Raw genomic sequence first — 23,691 nt, forward strand, 5'->3', positions numbered from 1 at the left:
GAAAAAAAGCCAGTTGGAAAACAATAGGTATTAATGACACTTTATAGAAAAATAAACATCTAAACAAAAAGCTACATACTACTTCTATGTGGAAAACAAAAGAGGGCTAAAGTAAATACAGATAACCTTCAGTGGGGGGTTTAGGGATTATGAGAGTCAAGGGAAACTTTTCAGCTATGTGCCAAGTTGTATGATAGCCAATTTTATGATAATTTGGCTAGGGTAAGGTCCAGGTGCCAGTCAAGATACTGTGAAAGTATATAGGTGTAATCAACACTAAATCCAACAGACTATCCTCCATAATGGTGGTTGCCTCATGCAATCCACTGAAGAATTTAAGGGCAAAGTCAGAGGTTTCCAGAAGAAAATGCAATTCTGCCTTAAAATTGAAACTTAGAAACCTTACCTGAGTTTCTAACCTTAGATTTTTGACTCAACACTACACAACATCAACTCTTACCCTAATTTCTAGACTGCTGGACTGCTGCTATACAGATTTCAGACTGGCTGCCTGCTTCCACAATCAAATGATCCAATTCCTTAAAGTAAATCATTTTTTTTCCTCTCTCTCTCTCTTTTTCTTTCCTCTCCCTGTTACTTCTCTGTTCCTCCCCTGTATTCCTGTCCCTTACCCTTTCTATCTACTGCTAATTTTGCTTCTCAGAAAATCCTAATATAGATTGTTTTTGTTTCTCCTATGTAAATATATTCATTACTATGTGTAATAAAAATATGATTTTTAAAAAGTAATCTTCATGCTCTCCTGTTGTGGTTATTACTCTTGAATAAAAGGGGTTTTTTAACTTTATTTTTATAGTGTAGATGGACAGCATGCCTTTATTTTATGTTTATTTTTATGCGGTGCTAAGGATTGAACCCAGTGCCTCACACATGCTAAGCAAACACTCTGCCACTGAGCTATGGCCTCGGGCCCTTGAATAAAGTTTATAATTATACATTTTATTAAAATTCCTTGAATATATTTTTGAACAGTTTTATATAACCACTTGCTGACATATGCAATGGAAATTATGGAAAGAAATTTATAATTCACTGGTGCAAAAACTTCCACTAAGAGTTAATTTAGTGACAGTGTTACAGAAATGTAGTTTGAGTTTAGAAAGAATATTGAAAAACAGATACTGAATAAATGATTTAGAAGTCTAAAAATGGAGAGCAAAAGAGATTCAGGAAAATAAACTCAAGTGTATCCCTACTGTGGACTCTTCATGGAATAAGAAGTTGAAATAAAATAGAATCATGTGTAAAGTAGGCAGTTAATAAGAATTCTCCTTAACATAGAATTCAAATAAGCTAAACTTTTTCTCTTGGCTTCTCCAAAGATACATTCCAACTCTATAAACCAACTATTTTAATTACCTATCTACATTCAAGGAAGAGAGAATAAAATACTTGAAGACAATTCAGTAAGTTACTTCTTTCTGCATTGTGATCACATTATTCTGGCAATATTAAATAACAATTTTAAAAAGTTTTAAAAATCTAGATTTGCACATACTGTTTTATCTTCCCGAAAAAGCCATCCAGTTTGGGCACGCGTGAAAGAAATTGATTTGGTTGATAAAGTTGCAGAGTAAATATCGCTGCTCATTAAAATGTCAACCTCTTCTTCTGTTTCCATCTCTGATTCCTAGGGTATTGGTATAAATTAAATATAAGAATCTAGGTTTTATCCAAAGGCTATTAATGGTACATGTGAAAATATCAACACAATGTTACAGACTTCAAAAAGATTAAAAGGATAGCTTCCAAAAAATATAAAGTTCCTGTTATTCTAAAACAATTAATGTTCAAATTTCATATATCTAATTATCTAATAAGAATTATGATTAATTGTGAATCTTTAAAAAGAAATGTTCATGAAATACAGTATTCTTACACTGTTACAGATATGTAACAGAACATTATTAGATTACCCATTACAGAATTATCTAGACTTGTAGAACAATTTTAAAAGATTATCTTAAGAACTGAAAGACAGGAGACAAATTGCCCGTACAAAAGATTTCCTTGAAATATAGATGAATCTGACTTTGGGCAAATGTTGTTAATTTGAAAAGTTATCACTGTTATATGAGTCTTTATAAATTCTAAAAGAAATGAGGGAGAGGAAAAGTCTTTTCTGTTTCTCTCTCTCTCTCTCTCTCTCTCTCTCTCTCTCTCTCTCTCTCTCTCTCTTTCCCATCAATATTAGGGATTAAACCCAAGGATGCTCTACCACTGAGATACACCCCCAGTCTTTATTTTTTTCAAAATTAAATCCATATATAATAGCATAGCAGTGTGTTTTAGACATTTTTTTATTGCTGTGACCTGAACTTTTATTTTATTTTATTTTCTCCCCTCTGAGGGGCCAGGGATTTGAACTGGGGTCCTTGCACATGCTAGGCGAGCACTCTCCAACACGAGCTATTTCTTCAGCTCCCTGCACTTTTATTTTAAGACAGGGTCTCACTAAGTTACTGAGGCTGGCCTCAAACTTGTGATCCTCCTGACTCAGGCTCCAGAGTCTTTGGAATTACAGGTACACTCCACTGCACCCAGCTTTTTCTTTATTTCTTACAGAAAGGAAAAGAATCCATGAGTATCAGTTCATGATTTCTAAACTTAAAAAGCAGCCCTGCTCCAGGTTTTATCCTCCACATATTCCCTAGTGCTGGTATGTAATAATTGAGCAATAATTATTTTTTAGGTTAAAAAATTAAAAAAAGACAGAAAGCACAAAGGCTTTGTGCCTTTGTGTTTGCTTCAGGGACAAAATGGACAAAAGAAAAACTGATCAGGTACAGAAGAGTAAGAGAGCAGGTGTAAGAAGTTCTCTTTCCTAACAGGCCAAGAGATACTCTAACATTAGGTAAAACCTAGAGAGCTGTCTAGGGAATGAGAATGGTCCACAGGGTTAACAATGGCTGTAAGTTCTATTTTCAAACATCTAATTTTTTTTTTTTTTTTTTTTTTTTTTTTTTTTTTTGGTGGTGCTGGGGATCGAACCCAGGGCCTTGTGCATGCAAGGCAAGCACTCTACCAACTGAACCATATCCCTAGCTCCATCTAATTTTCACCTATATAAGATCCCTTTCTGAATTTTTGAGTCTACAGAAACAATAGCTATGGCTTAGAACTAGAACAATATCATTTCCTCCACCCTTACAAATGATGGAACAAAAACCTTAATATCACTACTAAGTATAACAAGTGAAAACATACAGTTGGGTAACATAAACTAATTCTGAACAATTTTCTAAAGAAAAACTTTGGATAAAATACATTGAAAAGAATTGTCAAAACATTATCCTTCAAATATATTGCAAATTAACTACAGTTTTATATACCAGTTTGGCAATTAACACCACAAAGCACATTGTTATGTACAAATTTTACTCTATTTTCAAATAAACTTTTGGAATAGAATTCTTCTATAAATCAGATATCCTAACCATATCACTGAAAAATACCTGCTTTAACTACATTTCATCAACATTTAATGAAGAAATGTTATTTATGAATGCATATTAGGATAAACAGAGAGTACAGTACTCCCTCAGCAGCTACAGGGAATTCATTGCAGGATCCAGTTTTGTATAAAAATGGCATGTCTGCATATAATCAATGCATATCCTCCCATCTTTACTTGTAATACTCCCATATTACTCAAATAATATAAATGCAATATAAATAGTTTTTAACCATATTGTTGGGGAATAAGGACAAGAAAAAGTCTGTACATCAATATCTAAAAGGTAAGCAGAGAAAAAGAAATAGGTAAAGGAAAATCAAGAAAAATGGAAGAGAGTAACAAGTGGCCAAGGTCAAATCCAAAGAAAATGGAAATCCCAAAAACTGAATTACCAAATAATAGCAAATACTTCCAAGAAATTTAATAAAGAGAGAGTTTTAACAAGTACAGTGATTTTAGCAACGGGTTCAACATGTACATCCTTTAAAATCCTAAGCCTGTTTCCTTTTCCAAATGTTCAGTTGTGTCAATGGTACTGCCACCATCCACTCTTCAAGGCAGCATCACTACACACAGCCATGTTCCTCCTCTCCTCTTCTTTTTTTAATAAATAAAAATTTTTTTGTAGTTGTAGATGGACAGCATGCTTTTATTCTATTTGTTTATTTTTATATGGTGCTAAGGATTGAACCCAGTGCTTCCCACATGCTAGGCAAACACTGCCACTGACCTACAGCCCAGCCCCTCCTCTTTTCTTAACTTAATACATATAGTTATCAGAAATTTCTATAATGGCCATCTTAAAAAACAGATGTCATAATTTATTCACAATACCATACTAGTATCATATCACCCTCTCTAATGAATTACTGTAAAAACTTCACAAATAATTTCCCTGCCTTCAATTTCTTTCTCTTTTCCAATTCATCTTGCATGTTAGTTGTGTGATCTTTAGAACTGTCACTTAAATGCCATAAGCCTTAATTTTCTTAACTAAAAATGGAATATTACCTTATTTGGCAGGTTATGAAAGAAGTTAATGAGGAAAGTTGTAAAGCACTTATAATCCGGTACTCTATAAATCAGTACTTAATATATGGCAGTAACTGATATACACTATTAATACTATACTAGTATCCATAGCATCTAGCAGCGTCTAGCCTTTTATCAGGTATTTGATAAATATTTGAGGAAGGGAGGAAGAAAAGTAAAGTACCTAAGAAAAATGTACATGAATTACTTTTTTTTTTTGCGGTGCTGGGGATCGAACCCAGGGCCTTGTACACGCAAGGCAAGCACTCTACCAACTGAGCTATCTCCCCAACCCTGAATTACTTTTGATTAAAATACCTTAAGAATCTATGACATTCTGTTGCCAACTGCAGCAGACCTTAAATTATCTTATCGTTTTAAGGCCTTTCTCATTTCATAGGAGAAATTTTCAATGAAGACAGATGATCTCCTTTCTATTTCACTGACTATACTCATTCTGTTTCTTCTGCAAGGAATAACCTTTTTTATTCTTCCCTTCCATTCTAAATCTTGATTGCTTAATACCCTTTTTTATTCTTCCCTTCCATTCTAAATCTTGATTGCTTATTTATTTCAATAGTACACATACCCCAAAGTAATTAAGGTCACGTAAATAGATTAGACAATATAATAGTCTCATCTATGAAATACTGAGAAATGAGCCACAGATGTAGTGAATGACAATGAAAGCAAAAATAAATAAAAAGGCAAAATAAAAACACCAGTGACCCCACCTCCACTCTACACCTCAAAAAAGAAAAATATTTACTTAAAATATACCTATATGATTACCAATGACCTAGATTCTGGGAAAACTTTTTTAGAATATAGAAGGAAAAGGGAACAAAGGATAAAGATGATGCATATGGTTTTTAAATGCTGGCTGTGAGGAAATACTAACATAAAGATATAATATACCAGAAGGTATGGAAATGCTGAGGGGGAACAGAGAAAGAAAAGGGTAGCCAAAGAGACAGAGTAAAAGAATACAGAAACAGTCAAAAGAGGAATTCATATTAAGGAGATAAAGAAAGTCAGGAACATTAGAAGAAATCAAGGCAGTATGACAATAAATACTAAAACAGTCAAGGTTCAACAAATGAAAACTACAAATAAGAATTAAAAGAGTCAGAATTAATTCATCTAGGAGATAACCAGCAAATTCTGAGCCAAGAGACTTGATTGATTGGTCAATATGTAGACCAGATGATGGGGGGGAGAAAAAGGATAGTGGTAAGGAAACAGTAGCTTTGGGAATAAATCATCTCAATTATATCTTATACTTTTAAAACAACTACAATGGACACTTAGCTAAATACATTTTTTTAACTATTTAAAAAAACACTGATAAGACAACATGCTCACCTCATGGTGTATTCGCTGATAAACTTTTTGTTCATTGTCTAATACTACAAAAGATTCAGAGGGTGCCGCATCCCCATTGAAAATGAAGCTTAAATCCCCTCGTTGGCACTTCATGTCAGTAAAATCTATGAGAGTTGTGTCAAGCCTGTGAAAGATATAGGTAGATGAGAAACTGATAAATAAAACTTGATTAGTAATTATACAAGTTTTGTGTCTTTAAACTCAAACAAAGATGCTAATATATTTCAATCTAAATCTATAGGTTAAATTAAATTTAAAATATTTTATTTTCAAAAACCACTTAAATGCATATTCCATTTTATCTACATTTTAATTTTTTGAATATATACTTCATTAATTCAGCAAGAAAAAAGAGTTTGCCCACTGCCGAAATATTTCCCTTTATTTTCTACCATTTCCTTTGTTGCAGCTCCTCAACAAGTTATTTCCACAAGGAAGACAGAAAAGGATAATAGACCTAACATTCTTTGATCCCTTTAAAATCATGTTACTAGCTCAGCAGAGTATTTAAGATGGGTAGAGCAATATATGGACCACATTCCTAGATTTAGAACTGCCCTTTTGGTCTACACTCATTTTATGCTTAATCATCTAAGCCTTACTTCATCCTTCAACTTGATCAATCCTTTAACCTAATAAAAATGCCTGGCCTTTCTGTATGACTTACCAGATTCAGACTAGCAATCTCTTTCCCAGACCACATCTGAACAGCCTGGAAAACATGGCTCACTTAGGGCCAAATTCTTATGGATTCACACGTGTGTATGGTTCTTGTGCTCTTTGATACCTCAAAACTGGCATGGACTAGCCCAATGGGCTAGTCTCAGACAACATTCCACAAATTACTACTTCTTGAAATTAGGAAAAATATTGGAATTAAAAAAAATTTACAAGTACTCTGAATTGCTTTAATCTTGCACAAGACTTTATAGGTCACTAGATATGGTTCATCCTGCTGATCAGTTGCTCAAACCAGTCTTTAGACCAAGAAACTGGTTGGCTTAACTATCAAGAGATGTTGACCATAATGCCAAAAAGTTTCTCTAAGTCTTTGTTAGAGATTCACCTTGGCTACTGAATTTCTAACACAATTCTAAAAATTCATTATTTTGTAGGTTTTCCTGTTCTTATCACAGACAAAGGAAAGTGAATGGGAATTCTTGGTTTCCCAACATGGGAAAAGTTGAAAAAAATGCAACAAATTTTGACAGGATGCTGCATCAAAAGAATAACTGTGGTTACATATAATTTATTAAAAAAAGAATAACGTTTAAAATAAAGGTGATACATTAATAATTTTACCATGACAACAGGGATGAATCAGAGCAAAAAAGAAAGTATTGATTACCCAAGGTATAAAACATATATACCATAGGAGCCAAACAAAACATTTATATCCCTCAGAACAAAATCAAGAAGTTCTAAGAAAAGCACCTCACCAACTTCTATAGAAGTAGAGTCTCCCTGCTGCTTTATAGCTGAATTCCAGCTCCTGGTCCACTCCCAGTAGCCTGCTATCTATACTATTAAACAAGTCCTGTCACTGCTTATCCATGCGGCCCAAGAGAAGAAAAAAAAAATGTCAGTAAAGGGAGTTCGTCCCCCCTATCTCTATAAGATATGAACTCCTGATAATATCAAAAAGGAAAAGATCATTTTATATATAAGTGGATTATTTCACATCCAATCTTCAGCTACCAGGGATTTCTATGCTCCTCCACATTAAAAAACAACAACAACAAAATAGAGACCAGTCTTCTGCCTCCATTTCCTTTTTGCCCATCCAAGATGAGAATGGTAGCGGGTTTCTAGGAGTGGGGATAGGAAAGGTAAGGGAAGAGATGCACAGAAAGAGGCAAAAAGATAAACATGACTGACGTGATATCTGAGATCTTAGATCTAGCAATACCTACAGTCAGTCATAGAAATGTCCCAGTTACTTAAGCTAATGTACTCAATTTTTATTTCATCTGTGTTTCTATAATTTGAACTAAAAAGAAAACTAATACATTTTATGCAATAGCCCTGATATGGCCTAATAAGCTATTTAACATATAGCTAATAAATCATACAATTTATTGTTAACTATTAACTAGTCCTTGGCTTTTTAAGTATTTTTAATTCTTGTTATGTAATTAGACAGGAATAACAAATGCAAAAATTGGAATAGAATATTCTTCTTGAGAGAGATTGAAAAATGACACATAATACTGAAAAAAGAAAATAAAGCCTTCTCTTTATATAGCACAAAGACTGAAATGAGGCGAAGTTGCAATGTTTTAATTGACAAAACTATAATATACTGCTAACAAAAGTCTACTGAGGGGCTGGAGTTGTGGCTCAGTGGTACAGCCTTGCCTTGCACATGTGAGACACTGAGTTTGATCCTCAGCACCACATAAAAATAAATAAATAAAATAAAGGTATTGTGTCCATCTACAGCTAAAAACATTTTTTAAAAAGTCTACTGAATGAAAACTACATCATTATAAAAATCCTATTCTACTTTATTTTCTATATTATTCTGCAATTTTTCAATTTTTCTAAAATAATGTGCATGCGTGCTTTGACAATTAGCAATACCTGACGGCGTTGTTTTTAAAAACAAAAACTTCAGAAATATGTCAAATTCTACTGCTTAATGATAATTATCCTAGAATTTACTTCCAGCAATGGGTATCTCTTCCACAACTGAAAATATTACACAATAAAGTTTCTCACAAGAAGTCAATTTTTTAAAATTTCTGATTTGTGACACAGTGAAAATGAATGATAGGAAATTCAGTCATTATTTCTAAAATCCCCTTAAAGAAAATCATTTAACATCTCTGAACTTTCTCATCTATAAAGAAGTTTATATGAAATGATCCCTTCAAAGTATTTCTAGATGAAGACCCCTAAAATATCCAAATTAATAATCTGAAGATCTACAGAGATGTAGATAAACAAAATTTTATTATTCATATGTATAAATATGTTTCTATTTATAAATACATATGTATATATAGATATGTAAGTTGGCATATTCACTAGTATTATAGTTTATATATATATAGTTTATAAATATGACTACATGATTAAGGTAAAGATTAATAAAAAGATAAAAGTAAAGTTCTGAAATGAGATTCAAAAATCAGATCTAGACCATCAATCTTAGTTATAAAATGAAGGAAGAAGAAAATTAAATCCAGTCTTGAAATGCTCACTAGAAAGATAAATAATTAAATGAATAAATAGATGTATGGATGGCTAAATAGATAGGAAGGAGACAGAGAAAAAGATAAGAGTTGGGTCTTCCTTAGGTATCCCTTATTCCTTAATAAATCCAGGAACAGGGAGGTGACCATCTTAAATCTACTATTATATCATGGTCTTCATGTTTGTCAACTGCATAGTCTGTAGCTGAGTAAAAGTAGCTGCTAAAGTCAAGATTTATGATTTTTCTTCCTTATCTGTAATAGGTGTCAAATGAGTAAAACATTTAAACACATTATAGCATTTTATTTATTTTTAAGTTATTAAGCACATGTAAGCTATGATTAGAGAAAGAAAAGCTTCCTCTAAATCTCAATTTTCTTTTACTCAGGCAAAAAAAAAAATCAAGTCACCTTACCTGATATTAATACCTTGTTTATATATTTTACATGCATCAGAAGGCAGAATTCGGGAAAGTAAAGGCACTGTATTTTTAAAAACAAAAGGTAAAAAGTAACTATCTAAATTCTGAGACATTTACAAACTTTACAATTAAAAGAAGACTAATATAATATAAACATTTCACCAATTCACCAAATAATAATCATTTCCTCTAAAATAGCATTTTCCACTTAAAAATGAAAATAACACACAAAGCAATTTTGAGCAACATCAAGTAGCTACTACTTAATTGTAATTTCTATATTCTTTACTACACCGTCACCTCTCCCACAGACTACTAGAGTAGCAGAGTCAATATAAAGCAGCTCTTGGATACACGGTACATGGTATTATAGATGAATAAACACTAAAGTATGGTAACTAAACCACCCAAATAGTTAAAACAAAGGGATCTGGGTCCTAGATGTCCCTTTAGATATAACTTGGAAATATAGCAGGAAAGTGATGTGTATAGACATCTTTGAAATAAGATAGCTAAATCTAAGTTTGAATCCCAAAATGTGCCTTGGTTATTTATTCACTGTACATTGATTTCAACATCTATAAAATGGAAATCATAGTATTTACCTTCAGTTTTCTATACTGCAAAGTCGTTTTCTATAACTCATATTTAATCATAAGCTATTCTGATTTTTTTTATTATTACTGGCTATTTTTTGGGAAATAGAAGCTATTCTACTTAAATCTGCATCACAAGCTATAATAAATTACCATGTCAAAAATAAAAAAGAAAAATGTGAAGTTCAAAATTCTTGAAATTCAAACAATATCACACATACATGCACATGCAAGTTTATGTATACATGTATGTGTTTATAAGCAATGGGGAAGTTAACAGCAGCTCAGCTCACAATAGCTAAAGTATGAAACCAACCTAGGTGTCCTTCAACAGATGAATGGGCAAAGAAAATGTGATATATATATCACATCTTTATAATATACATATATGTGTGTGTGTGTATGTGTGTGTGTGTGTGTGTGTGTGTGTGTGTGTGTGTGTATGAATGATGGAATAGTACTCAGCTTTAAAGAAGAATGAAATTATGGCATTTGCTGGTAAATGGATGGAGTTGGAGAATATTATGCTAAGCAAAATAATCCAAACTCAAAAAAAAAAAAAAAAATCAAAGGCTGAACGCTTTCTCTGATATGTGGATGCTACTTCGCTATGGAGCAGGGCACTAGGGAAGAACAGATTTACTTTAGATTAGGTAGAGGGGAGTGAAGGGAGGAGAAGGGGTACGGGGGTAGAAAGGACTGTAGAGTGAAACAGACGTTATTACTTCATGTACATAAATGACTCATGACCGATATGATCCTTCAATATGTACAATCAGAAAAATGATGAATTATACTCCATTTATATGTGATTTATCAAAGTGAATAAATGCATTCTACTGTCATGTATAACTAATTAGAACAAATTTTTTAAAAAAGAAGAAGAAATTGAAGCTCAGAAAACACATGTGGTATCATGCCAAGCCAAATACTTAGAAACCAGTACTGACTCCCAAGTTTTTCTATATCTAAAAACTCAGACTGGAATAGTTCATTTGTCTTCAGACTTGAGATTAAATCCCGGGCTAGTTTCTCCAAAAAATGAGTGTAATATCAACAGAAAAAAAAAGTAACGTGTGCTCTACTATCTCAAAATTGAATTTACCCAGATTTCAATATTTCTTAGCTCTCCCTATGTAACCCTTACACACACACACACACACACACACACACACACAGAGAGAGAGAGAGAGAGAGAGAGAGAATATAGGTTTTGAAAAAGGGAAGAAATATTCTGAAAGTCCATAAAAAAGCTTGAACATCAAATCTAATAACAGATTACCTACTGGTTTTTAATTTAAACTGTCTAAGCTAAATAGGTGACAATAGGTTTAGTTTTTAGAACTACATATGATATCTTAATTATCAGGTACAATTTTGACTTTAAACAACTAAAATCCCTTTTCTTCCCCGTCATCTTTGTTTTTAAATTTTTTAAAAAATATTTTAATTAGTCACACATGACAGTAGAATGCACTTTAATACATCATATATAATGGAGTATTATTTCTCATTCTTCTGATATACATGATGTATAGTACCACTGGTCATACAGTTATAAAAGTACATAGGGTAATAACGTATGATTCATTCTACTATCCTTCCCTCATACCCTCTTCCCTCCCTTCACTATGCTCTGCCTAATCTAAAGTAACTCTTATTCTTCCCTAGTCTCCCCCTCATTGTGAATTAGCATCCACATATCAGAGAAAACATTTGGCTTTTGGTTTTTTGGGATTGGTTTATTTCACTTAGCATGATATTCTCCAACTATATCCATTTACCGGCAAATACCATAATTTCATTCTTCTTTAAGGCTGAGTAATATTCTATCATATACATATATGCATGTGATATATATATGTATGTAACTACATATATATACATGTATCTACATACATATATACATATATACACATAAATTTATATATACCATATTTTTTTATCCATTCATCTACTGAAGGGCACCTAAGTTGGTGCCATAGTTTAGCTATTGTGGTTGTACCAATTTGCAATCCCACCAGCAATGTATGACTGTACCTTTTCCCCCACATCCTCGTCAACATACTGTTGTTTGTATTCTTGGCAACTGTCATTCTGACTGGAGTGAGATGAAATCTTAGAATAGTTTTGATTTGCATTTCTCTAATTGCTAAAGATCTTGGACATTTTTTCATACATTTGTTGATCAATTGTATTTCTTCTTCTGTGAAGTGTCTGTTTAGTTCCTTAGCCCCATTTATTGACTGGGTTATTTGTTTTTTTGGTGTTAAGTTTTTTGAGTTCTTCATATATCCTGGAAATTAATGTTCTATCTGAGATGTGGTACCCTACCACTAAGCTTCACCCTCAGCCCTTTTTAATTTTAAATTCTGAGACAGGGTCTTGCTAGGTTGCTTAAGGTCTCACTAAATTATTGAGGTGGGTCACAAACTTGCAATCCTTCTGCCTCAGTTGCCTGAGGGTTTGGGATTACCAGTGTGAGCCACCACGTCCAGCTTAAAATCCTTTTCAGCAATGAAACAGATGTGCTGACTTTCATATGTCAAAATCAAGTTCTCAAAGATGAAATACTTTTTACAAGTAACTCAGTGGTTAGGTCATAAATTTGTCTATGCAACATTTATAATACATTTTAATAACTAAAAAAATATAAAGCAGAAGTGATTACATGTATTTATATCTCTTCATATTACTGACACATGTGACAAAATTTTTATGAATTTTATTCAGTAACTGACAATTTTAGAACTCAAACAATTAACAATCATGAAGAAAATTAAAGGCGTCAACATATTCAAGAGACAATTTAGGATCACTGGCAAGACTTGAATTTCTACAGATGAGAAAAATTCAGGCTTTACATCAATCTAACTTGGATCTTCAGATTTATGGCTACATTTACTTTTTCATGAGCAGGGCACACATACTGTAAACTCAGATACTCCTAAGGCTCAGGCAGGAAGATCCCAAGTTCAAGGCTAGCCTCAACAACTTAAGATTCTATCTCAAATAAAACATAATAAAAAGGGCTGGGGGTGTAGTTCAGTAATAGTGTGTCACTGGATTTAATCCCCAATACTGTAAAATAATAATAATAATAATTAACATACATATACACAGATATTATATAACATCCAAAATTATATAAAATGGAATATTCTTCATATATTTGCCAATATATGGTTTATTTCTATGATTATTTGGGAGATGAACATCACTGAGCAGTCAAATAATTTTATAGCATAAAAGTTAATTGAGGGCTGGAGATATAGCTCAGTTGGTAGACTGCTTGCTTTGCATGCACAAGGCCCTGGGTTCAATTCTCAGCACCGCAAAAAAAAAAAACAGTTAATTCAGATGCTTTTAAAAACACATACAGACACAGCTTATTAATCCCAAATCTTCATGGACTACATTTTAAAAAATTCCTTGCATTAAATGAAAATTCTTTACATTAAATTACTCTAATTTTTAACCCTATCTTTTATTTTTAAAAAATTTTAAAATAAGTTTTCAACCTTAAAAACAAGAACTATGAAAGCTGCTGATCACAATGGGATAATTATTGCCACAGAACTTTTAATTATTATTTTCAATGTCATGAAAAATGATTTTCATCAGAACAAGTATCAAATTTGTTGTGATAACATTTGTATAATAATTATTTTTTCACTTGAATCTCTGTACAAATATTTTATAGTACAACATAGCACATTCTTACCCCAGCTTTGAAAATCCCAGTGAAGTTCTAGATAAAAGTCACCTAGCTGCAAATGAAATATGAACAATTACCAAATGCACCTTATTTAAGTCCTTATACCTGCTTAATATTTTGCTTTAAAGTAATCTATTACCATTATAAATCTATGAAAATAGAAAATAATAAAAAATTTCAATAAAGTTTGAGAAAGAACAAAAAAAATCAAAATATGATTATTAAAGCATAATAGCACACACTACTCAATTACAAAATAATATATATACTACTATACATTTCAGAGAACTATTTTATCACATTTAAATTTGTATGATTAAATATTACACTTGTGAGCATAACCAAAATAACAATAATAATAGGCATTATCTTTAAGACTAACTTCAGAAATAACCATCAAAATGACTATTTGTACTGCTTCATGATGGTCTAAAATAATGATCCATTGCAACAGAAAAGTTTTTTGTATGAAGTGATAAATTTACTAAATCTGAAAATGTTAATCATATGAAACCTATAAAGAAAACTATTTCTATGGAGAAAACCTTATTTCTCAAACTAAAAGCTAGACAGCAAAGAGATTATAAGTATTAAGGAAACTATTAAAATCAAATATTCTCAAAAAATGTATACAGAGGCTAGAGTTGTGGCTCAGTGGTAGAGCACTTGCCTGGTATATGTGAGGCCCTGGGTTCAATACTTAGCACCACATATAAAAAAAATAAAATAAAAAGATCCATTGACTACTAAAAAAAAAAAAATGTATACAGTCCGAATATAAGTACTGCAAATATAGCAACACTGGCAAGTTAGGCCTTCCTATTTCAAACAACGAAAGAAGTTTATCTAATAGTATATATTATTGCAACCTAAGTATATTTTTTCTGACTCTTTATCTCTTCAAATCTCAAAAAAAAAAAAAGAAAAAAATTAGCACCCCATAAGAGAAGACAAACTATTATCACATCATCATGACAGGTGTATGTCCTACAGTTCTGTCAGACATCAAAAATACAAAGGAAGAAAACAAAAACAGAAAACAAATATATCCTTTTTCTGTGCCAGCACAACCAACTGCTATCACTCTGAAGCAGGACGGACAAAAAGAATTTTTGTTACATAAATAAAAGGCATACTGCTCCTTCTACCGGCAGCATCTTCAGCTATTTTAGAATCATCTAATCCAAAGCACAAAGCATAATTATTGCCATTAATTATGATGCACTTCCTTTTTGCTTACTTATCTAATTTACTGAAAAGTAATAAATATTTATTTTCCTAATTCAAAGAAAATGGTGCTTCTTAGATTACACTTACAATTCACAATATTTTATTATTCCAATTACTGCTTAATTTGAACATGATTCTTACCATTTATTAATCTTTAACCAACAGTAAAAATTTAGATTATATTAAAAATGCTTAAAATCACCCTTTTGATTACTCTTGAGGTGCAAAAGCAGCAAAGAAATATAGCTTACCTCTTTCAGGGCTTTTAATAATCGAGGTCGTTTTTCTTCAACACTTTCCCTGGATTGCTGCTTAAGCTTCCTTAAAAGAGCTGTAACTAATTTGAAATTAAAAAAAAAAAAAAAAATTTTAAGTGATTTTTACCAGGCTAGAAAACACTATGACTTATTTTACATATAGATTTTTCTAACCAGTTAAGATTAAAGAGAAACTAGATGGGCTCCTGGGTTTTTTGCCCACAGTGAGGCTTTTGTGACTTTCAAGGATTCTTTTGTTCAGAATAACAACACTGTGGATTGAACCAAGGGCACTCTAACACTGGGATAGATGCCCAGCCCTTTTTATTTTGTTTTTATTTTGAGACAGGGTTTCACTAAATTGCCCCTGCTGGCCTCCAACTTGTGACTCTCCAGTTTCAGTCTCCCAAACTGCAGGGATTACAGGTGGGTGCCACCATGCCCAGCTATAAGCAACATACTTATAAATATGGTTCCTCAATTCTTTTTGTATACTTTTCAATATTCGAGTTCCTAAGTCATGAATAATTCACATATAACTTTACAGATAACTGCAAGGTTTGTAGTATGGAAAATTACACTAAATGAAAAATATCTCAAATACATCACTTTGTATTTTTGGAATATTTATCAACAACAGTAATTCACATTGCTTACTCATCTGTCTGTCTCCATAGCTGATGGCTTCTGCCAGAGGGCTCCATCCCTGAGCATTTTTCACCTTTACTGGAGCATTGTGAGCCAAAAGTAAATGGGCACATTCTGCAACAAAAAAATAGTAATATCAAACATCATGTAATGTTTAAGATCTCTAAATAAAAAATCACATAAAGTTTATACGCCAAATAATACAAATAAATCTATAAAATACCACACTATACCAGATTACTTCAGATCTCCAGATTCAAAAGCACCCATTCTACTACCTAAAAATAAATAGTATCTCTCTACAAAGGAAGTATATGTCTCCTAATAATTATCCCCATGAGTATTTTGAGAATGTTTCCATCCTCTAAAATAATTTACAAATCTCAATAATATATATCCAAATATCTACTGTAGAATAAGACCCAAAAGAGGATTTGTATGTCTATAATGTCAAATGCAAAGCTCATTATTTCAAGGAAAAAAAAAATGTGCTTTCAAAAAAAAGTGATCAGTAACATTTCCATAAACCATTTTTTTTCAAGTTTTATAATTCTTTAAGTTTGGAAAAATACCAAAAAAAGGGCAAAAAGGTATATGATCATAAGGACAAATGTGAAAAGTTCTCCAAGGAATCAAAAGAAGTCTAAGCATAGATCCTTCCAAAAGTGGAAAAAAACTTTAAAAACAAAAATTGCATTAACAGGCAAAAAAACATTTAAAACTGAGACTCATAGTAAATTTAGACAGTACAGCCATACACTCATTCATTCAATCAGTATTTACCAAGTGCCTACTATATGAAATCTTTAAGTACAAGGTTCTAGATAGTAATAGTGAAGAAGGAGTATAAGGTCTTATCATCAGAAAGTTTATATCCTGTGTTGGAATGTCATAAGTAAATTAATAAATAAATAATATGAGATTTTAAAAAATGCTTTAAAGGAAATAAAGATGTTATGACAATGTAGTATAGGTAGGCAAAGGGTGAATTTCAGAAGAATGGCACTACATTAGCACTATTCCTAGTGATAGAAATAACACCTATACTAACAGGGAACTTTATTAGAATAAAATAAAATAAATAACAGAAATTTCAGAAGTGTTTTTAAATATCTGATAATAGTATGTAAGAATATATGTATTGAATGTTTATTTTAATATTTGTAGTAGCAAATATACTAAAAACAAAACGAATATCCATCATGGGGTAATAATAAACTATGCTGCATCTAAATTACTGGAGTAATTGCAGCCATTCTTAAAGAATAAAGTCATACCAAAAGAAAAGGAGACCACTTGAATGATCAGCCACTAGTCAGATCTGAGAAACTGAGAACCAAAAAGAATACTAGCTAGTTAGAGCACAATGAAAGAAAAATAACTGACAAATTAAAAAGTGATGAATTTGGGCTGGGGAGAGAGCTCAGTTGGTAGCCCTGGGTTCAATCCCCAGCACCCCAAATAAAAAAGGTGATGAATTTTTCTTTACAGAATAATGTAATGCCAGCTTAATAAATGGCAAAAGTGGAAAATTAATATTGGAGCATCCAGTGTAATAACTGATTTAGGCAAAGATTCTTTATGAATTCCAAAGCCACAAAATAAAAAATTATGTGCCATAAAATAAGATAATCACCCTAAGATTACTTATTAATTACAATCAGAAAACTGCTCTTCTACAGTGGATTATCTAGAGATCCTCATCAAACAAGTGGGCAAATTTTGTAGCATTCATAGTGGAATAATCTAACATTATGGTGTGTCCTAACATAATGCAATATAAAGTTGATCGTATCACCTGTGATGTATTCTTTCCAGAAACATTTAATTTACACAGGCCCCTAAGAACTAATTTTCAATTTACAGAAAAGGTAGATACAAGTTAAATAACACTACAAGATAATCAGGCAAATTCAAGATTAAGAACACTCTACAAGTTAACTGAATAAGATTTTTGGAAATGTTAGGCACAAAAGGGGGAAAAACAATGAATGATAGGTCCAAACTACAAAACAGAGTGTTGCAATCAAATGCAATGAATGAGCTTCAAAGCATCTTGTTTCAATATAAAACATCTATAAAAGACATTTTTGGAACAATTGGAGAAATTTGAATAAAAAATGGCTATGAGATATTATAACAATATTATTAATGTTCTTCCATGTAATAGTGATAACATGATTATGAAGAAGAATGTCCTTACTCTACATGCTAATGTATGAGGGGTAAAATGAAATGATAGCCATGCTTAATTTTAGTACTGCAAAAATAATATGTGAAACACAAAGAAAGATAAATATGATACAACATAGACAATTACTGAGACAATGTGGAGGGTGTTTGAGTATTCACTGTGATAATCTTTCAATTTTTTGGACATTCAAGATTTTTCATCCCAAAATGTTGAGAATGAAATAAAAATGTGTTTTTAAAAAATCAAAAAGAAATGAATTAAAACTATCCCAACGTACTGAAAGGACTTTCACAATGTACTAATAAATCATACAACTTACCTACTAAATACAAAGGCATTTTATGACCCCATTTTTCTAAAAAGAATAACTAAAAATTACACACTGTGTTCAGACACATGCATTAACGGTATACCATAAGAAGTATGGCCAAAAAAAGTAGAAGAATATATAACAAGTTTTAACAGGGGTTATCACTTTAATTGGGAGAAGGATAGATTAATGAGGATAAAGAATGATGAAAAGTCAAACTAAAAAGAATTTAAAAATATTAAAATAAAAAGGCTCTTCCCACAACAGACCTATTACTGGGTTCTATTTAGAACAGCAAGGTCCTAATGTAGTGATTCTTCCTCAGTGAACAGAAACTAAACCCCTTTGTTATAAAGGTGTAAGGCGTGAAAGGATAACCTTCAGACCATAATGTTAATTACATTGGAAAAAGAGTATAATCTTATATAATTTTGTCCTGTATTATTTCAGTTATTGTTTCAATATGTGTTTATGTTAATAACCACAAAATATTAGCAAAATATTTTTAATTTAAAAATATTAAAAAGCAGGATACACAATGATTAAAGCAATATCCCAGTTGTATAAACTTAGGTACAGGTTTAGTATAAGGTTTATATATTAGGCTAGACATGTCAACTATGTATTCTACTATGGCACAGACCCTGTAGAATCAGTGCCCTCTGCTCACCAGTCATAACCCAACAAGGAAGCAACTAATGAAATTAGGTAATCACAGATATGCTAATTACCCATGAAATTTTCTTAAACATTTTTTTAAAAACTGTATAAATTAAATGTTTTCTCTCAGTCATTTTAACAATGAATAACGAGTAACAAAAAACAGGTAGTTAGCAACTAAGTGGGCTAGAGAAATGCATAAACATTCTAGGAAGAATTCAGGATTTGAGGAATACAGACAAACAGATTACTAATGACAGAAATCACACAGAAATAAACAGGAGCTATAAGGGTGATAAAATATACAGAGAATACAGAGAATGAATAGGAGAGTTGGGAACATAACAGAAGATCAAGAGAGATCCTCATGAGTGAAAAGCTATACTAATTCTAGACTTATTTAAAAAAAAACTTAAAAACTGCACAAAAGATTAAGAATGAATTAAAAGTTGCAGCAACTGGTTTAAAGAAACATTTTTTGATGTTTCTAACCCAATGGAGGAGAATTAAATATTAGTTTTCCATTTTATCTCCTAAAGATTTCTGAAATTTTCCTTAATTAAAAGTGTGATGTTTTTCATTTCCACAAATCCATAGTTCAAAAACCTCCCAGGCAATATGGCCATCTTTAGTCAACAGACCCAGAAATTTGATTCTAACCAAAAGGATAAGAATTAAAGATTAGTTTTCAACTTTATCTCCTAAAAGATTTCTGAAACCTGCCTTAATTAAATATGTTCTTTATTTCCTCTCAAATTCATAATTTAGAAACCTCCCAGACAACAGAGTCAACTTTAAAGGTCCAGAAATTTAAAAAAAAAAAAAAAAAAAAGACTTCCAAGGTGAAAAAATAAGGGTATTCAATATGTCAAAGTGAATGAGAGAAAGCAAGTAAATAAAAATGTAAAAACTCAAATGTATCTATCTCTTCTTTTCCCAATCAACAAATAATTATCTGAATGGTTAGGGGGCTATGTCTACAAACAAGCATATAAACAAAAAGTGCTCCTCAACAATGAAACCACTGAAGTGATATCTCAAAAGGAGAAGATAAAAGAGTAAGAGTGTCATAGACTAAAAATGGTACAATGTAAACATTTTTAAATCTAGCATTCAGAGGATTGTCAATCAGCTATCTAGAATCCTCACTTTCCAAAACAACTGGAATCCAAGTAATGGAAATGGTATTGCAATAGGAAAATATATAGAAATAGATCTTTTTTTTTTTTTTTTGCGGTACTGGGGATCGAACTCAGGGCCTTGTGCTTAGAAATAGATCTTTTAAATCACCTGCCTATGAAGTATTTGTTTAAACAAAAAACAAACATGTATCAAGTTTTTACAATTATCTATCATAAAGAAGGATCAACTTGTGGAGTTTAGATATACAAATTATTTCACATTAATGTTTTCATAATATATTAATATTTTTATAATTTTAAATAAGTCTTTAAATATTTCGTATCAATTTATAACCCATATATTAACTTATTAAATTACTATTACTTATTTATTAAATTATTAATTTATACTAATTATAAATACTTTTATTAAGTATTACAATACATCAAAAGTTTTACAATACTTAATAAACCTTAAAAAATTATAAATACCTGTTTGATAAAATAACTAAGGGAAAGAAAGTTTTATTTGTTTTGGTTTTTTTTGCAGATTTGAGGACTGAACCTGAATCCTTGCACATGCTAAGCAAGCACTCTACCACTGAGCCACATTCCCAGCATTAAGTTTTAAATGACATGAAGGTTAATATAAGACTTCTGTTTTTAAAATGGGCTATGAAAAATGAAAAAAAATTTATTTACTTCAATGTTAAATCCTAAGCTCAAATATAAGATAATCCAATTAATTTTTAAAACTCAAATGACAAAACAGATTTTAAGAATTTTAAACTAACTATGCACAAGTGAAGAAAGTGAAACAAAAAGAAAAATATTTACTAACCTTTATTTCCTAACATCACAGCAAGATGTAAAGGAGTGTTTCCTAAAATTAAAAAAAAAAAAATTAAATTAGAAGGTGTAACAACATAAGAAATTTCACTTTAAAGTGATTTCAGTATCTTCAGAAATTTCAAACAAAAATAACCTGTCTGCAAAATACTGCTTAAATGGCAAATTCGAAGTCAGAGAATGCCATAGTTTCTAAGCACCCTACTCTACTCCCCAAAAAGTGATACCTTTGAAATCTTTCAATCTTTCCAAATAGATGTCAGATTCTTTTTGTTGCTAATTTCTCATACATTCTTTGTTCTTTAGAAAACAATTTAAATATCTACTCATTCTTGGGGACAGAAATCTTCAGACTCAAACCCAGTCCTCAAATTGTTCAGAACATTGCTGTTAAGAGACTAATATAGTAATAAATAATAGCTATTATTTTTTAGAACAGAAGGAAGTATTATGTGACAAAGGAACATAGGACAGAGCTCATAACTGCCTGAGCAGAACTAAATATAGATGGACCACACTAAAATAAGCCTTAAAAAATGAGTTAGAAATGTGTAGGTAAGCAAAAGTAACATTAACTAGCATTACAGTCCAAGATAAAAAAAAAGAAAGAAAGAAAGAAAAATCTCCAAATCACACACAAATGCAAGAACAGTATGTAGAATAGTAATCAGTAAAACTGGATGGGCCAAAGACAAAGTCTTAAAAGCTATGCTATGGAGATTGTTTTAACTATACCCTATAGTTGGTATTATAGAATGACTAATTTAATTTTAAAACGATGTCCCAAGAACACAGTCTAAAAGGCTCTGATTATAAAGAAAACCAAAAGTAATAACTGAAAATAAAATTACTGAATTACATTTATATGAATTTTCAGATGTTAGGAATTTTATAGAAGTCACATCATCAAGAAATCTGCCCAACAAAATGAGCTAAACATTATAAAGGGACCATACACAGGATGAGACAACTACTTTTTCTAAGTAACGTGCATATGATCAACACCAATTATCTTAGTGTGACTAAACTTGCCAAAGTTTAGCTCCAAAAAGGTAGAAAGAAATGAGAATTATTGGCAGAGTCAGCAAGATACCATTTCAAGTGAAATTTAGAAAACAACACAAATGATTCACTAAATTTAAATTCTAAGTCATTTTATATAAACAAAACAAGGAAAATTCTGAATTACAGTAAATCTCTTACTCTTAACCCTTAAACAAATGATAAATAAGGTTCAGGGATATATTTCACTTTACATTTTTCAGACATAAGGAGCAGAAGTACAAATGTCCATTAGTAACTAGGCAAAAAATAACATCTGCTTCCTCAGGACTTGACTCCTAAGTCTTTACACCTCAGAATTCTGCCTAGCTATCCCAAACCCACCAAAAAAAGTGTTCCCCAGAATTCTTCTTGCTGAGATATGAAAACTATTGTAATACACACTGTTAATAATCATGTTAGAAAATATTTCCAGAAAGGACGTTTTACTCATAATTTTACTTAAGAAACAAGTCTTAATTATTTGTGTTGCTTAATTATTTGTGTAAGCTGCATTTCAAAAAAACAACTGGTCCTCACAAAATTTCAAGCCCTTTTAGGGAGCTTTCTCCACAAAATAACATTGTCATAATGTTAACAAAATTTACATGAGTGAGAGTAAAAAGGGCAAGGCAAATAAAAAAGTATTTCTGGCTTTATAAAAGCACTGTTGATTGATTACTAGCTTAATATGGAATATTCAATAAAGAAAAGACTTATTGCAGATACTTTTAAAAATGAAGTTAGTAAAACTGATTTCGTTCTCTTCCCATGTTGAAACCAAATACCTAACTCCTCAAGAAACTAAAGAAACTCCATGTCTGCAATTTTTTGACCTTTTTCCCCAAGAAAACTATAAGGTTAGGGACTTTTGATGGAATTTTTTGCATCAGGAATTCAGTAAAGCACAATTTTTCTATTACTGACTATATATATTCAGACCCTTAAATGAAAATGCTTACAAACAATTTTAAACATAGTCATCCACTTACCACAGATGAGGGATCATCTGTAGGTCAGCTTAATAAACTATTATGCTTTCTCGAGGCCTTCAGCATAATGGACAATAAAATAATCCACATGAGTATCAATTCCAATGTGAGTGATCTTGAATAAGTTCCTCTTCCTCCTTTTCAACAACTTTTTGTTACTAAATTAGCATTCACATCTATGATTATCCACCAAGAATAAAACGTAATCATAAAAACACTTGACAACTCAGTGCCAGAAACAAAAGCTTGCCAACTATGCCAAAAATCAAAGCCTTTAGATAGAATCACTCTTTATTTCTCTTGTCTCTTTTCCAGTTCAGGCTCTCATCATTTTATCTGCCTATTTATAACAACAACCTTGTAACAGTTCCCTGCCTCCAGTCTTACATCATTTCAATCTCCTCTCTAAAGCAAACCTGTAATAATAATTATAAAACAAAAATTTGACCATGTTACATTTCCACTTATAAGACTAGAAATACTCCATTTATCTTTTTTATTATTAATATTTTTTATTTTTACAGACTGCATTTTGAGTCGTACACAAATGAGGTACAACT

The 23,691-nt window shown here is 31.4% G+C and overlaps 1 protein-coding gene across 2 annotated transcripts in view; it reads right to left on the reverse strand.

Moving 5' to 3' along the window:
- ANKRD13C (ankyrin repeat domain 13C) overlaps positions 1–23,691 on the reverse strand; it is a gene marked incomplete at its 5' end in the record, with an annotated part of 81,012 nt that overhangs the window by 34,000 nt on the left and 23,321 nt on the right. Inside the window, 7 exons of one of the 2 annotated variants that reach the window (XM_079119384.1) lie at positions 1,520–1,651; positions 5,876–6,020; positions 9,510–9,576; positions 13,836–13,881; positions 15,311–15,396; positions 15,974–16,078; positions 21,091–21,132. In XM_079119384.1, coding sequence (XP_078975510.1) covers positions 1,520–1,651; positions 5,876–6,020; positions 9,510–9,576; positions 13,836–13,881; positions 15,311–15,396; positions 15,974–16,078; positions 21,091–21,132 — 623 coding nt within the window. Of the gene's footprint in view, positions 1–1,519; positions 1,652–5,875; positions 6,021–7,577; positions 8,833–9,509; positions 9,577–13,835; positions 13,882–15,310; positions 15,397–15,973; positions 16,079–21,090; positions 21,133–23,691 lie in introns of those variants that run through there. The other variant, XM_079119385.1, reaches the window with a different exon arrangement.

The sequence above is a fragment of the Sciurus vulgaris genome (assembly GCF_902686455.1).
Source record: "Sciurus vulgaris genome assembly, chromosome: 1".
Taxonomy (NCBI): Eukaryota; Metazoa; Chordata; class Mammalia; order Rodentia; family Sciuridae; genus Sciurus; species Sciurus vulgaris.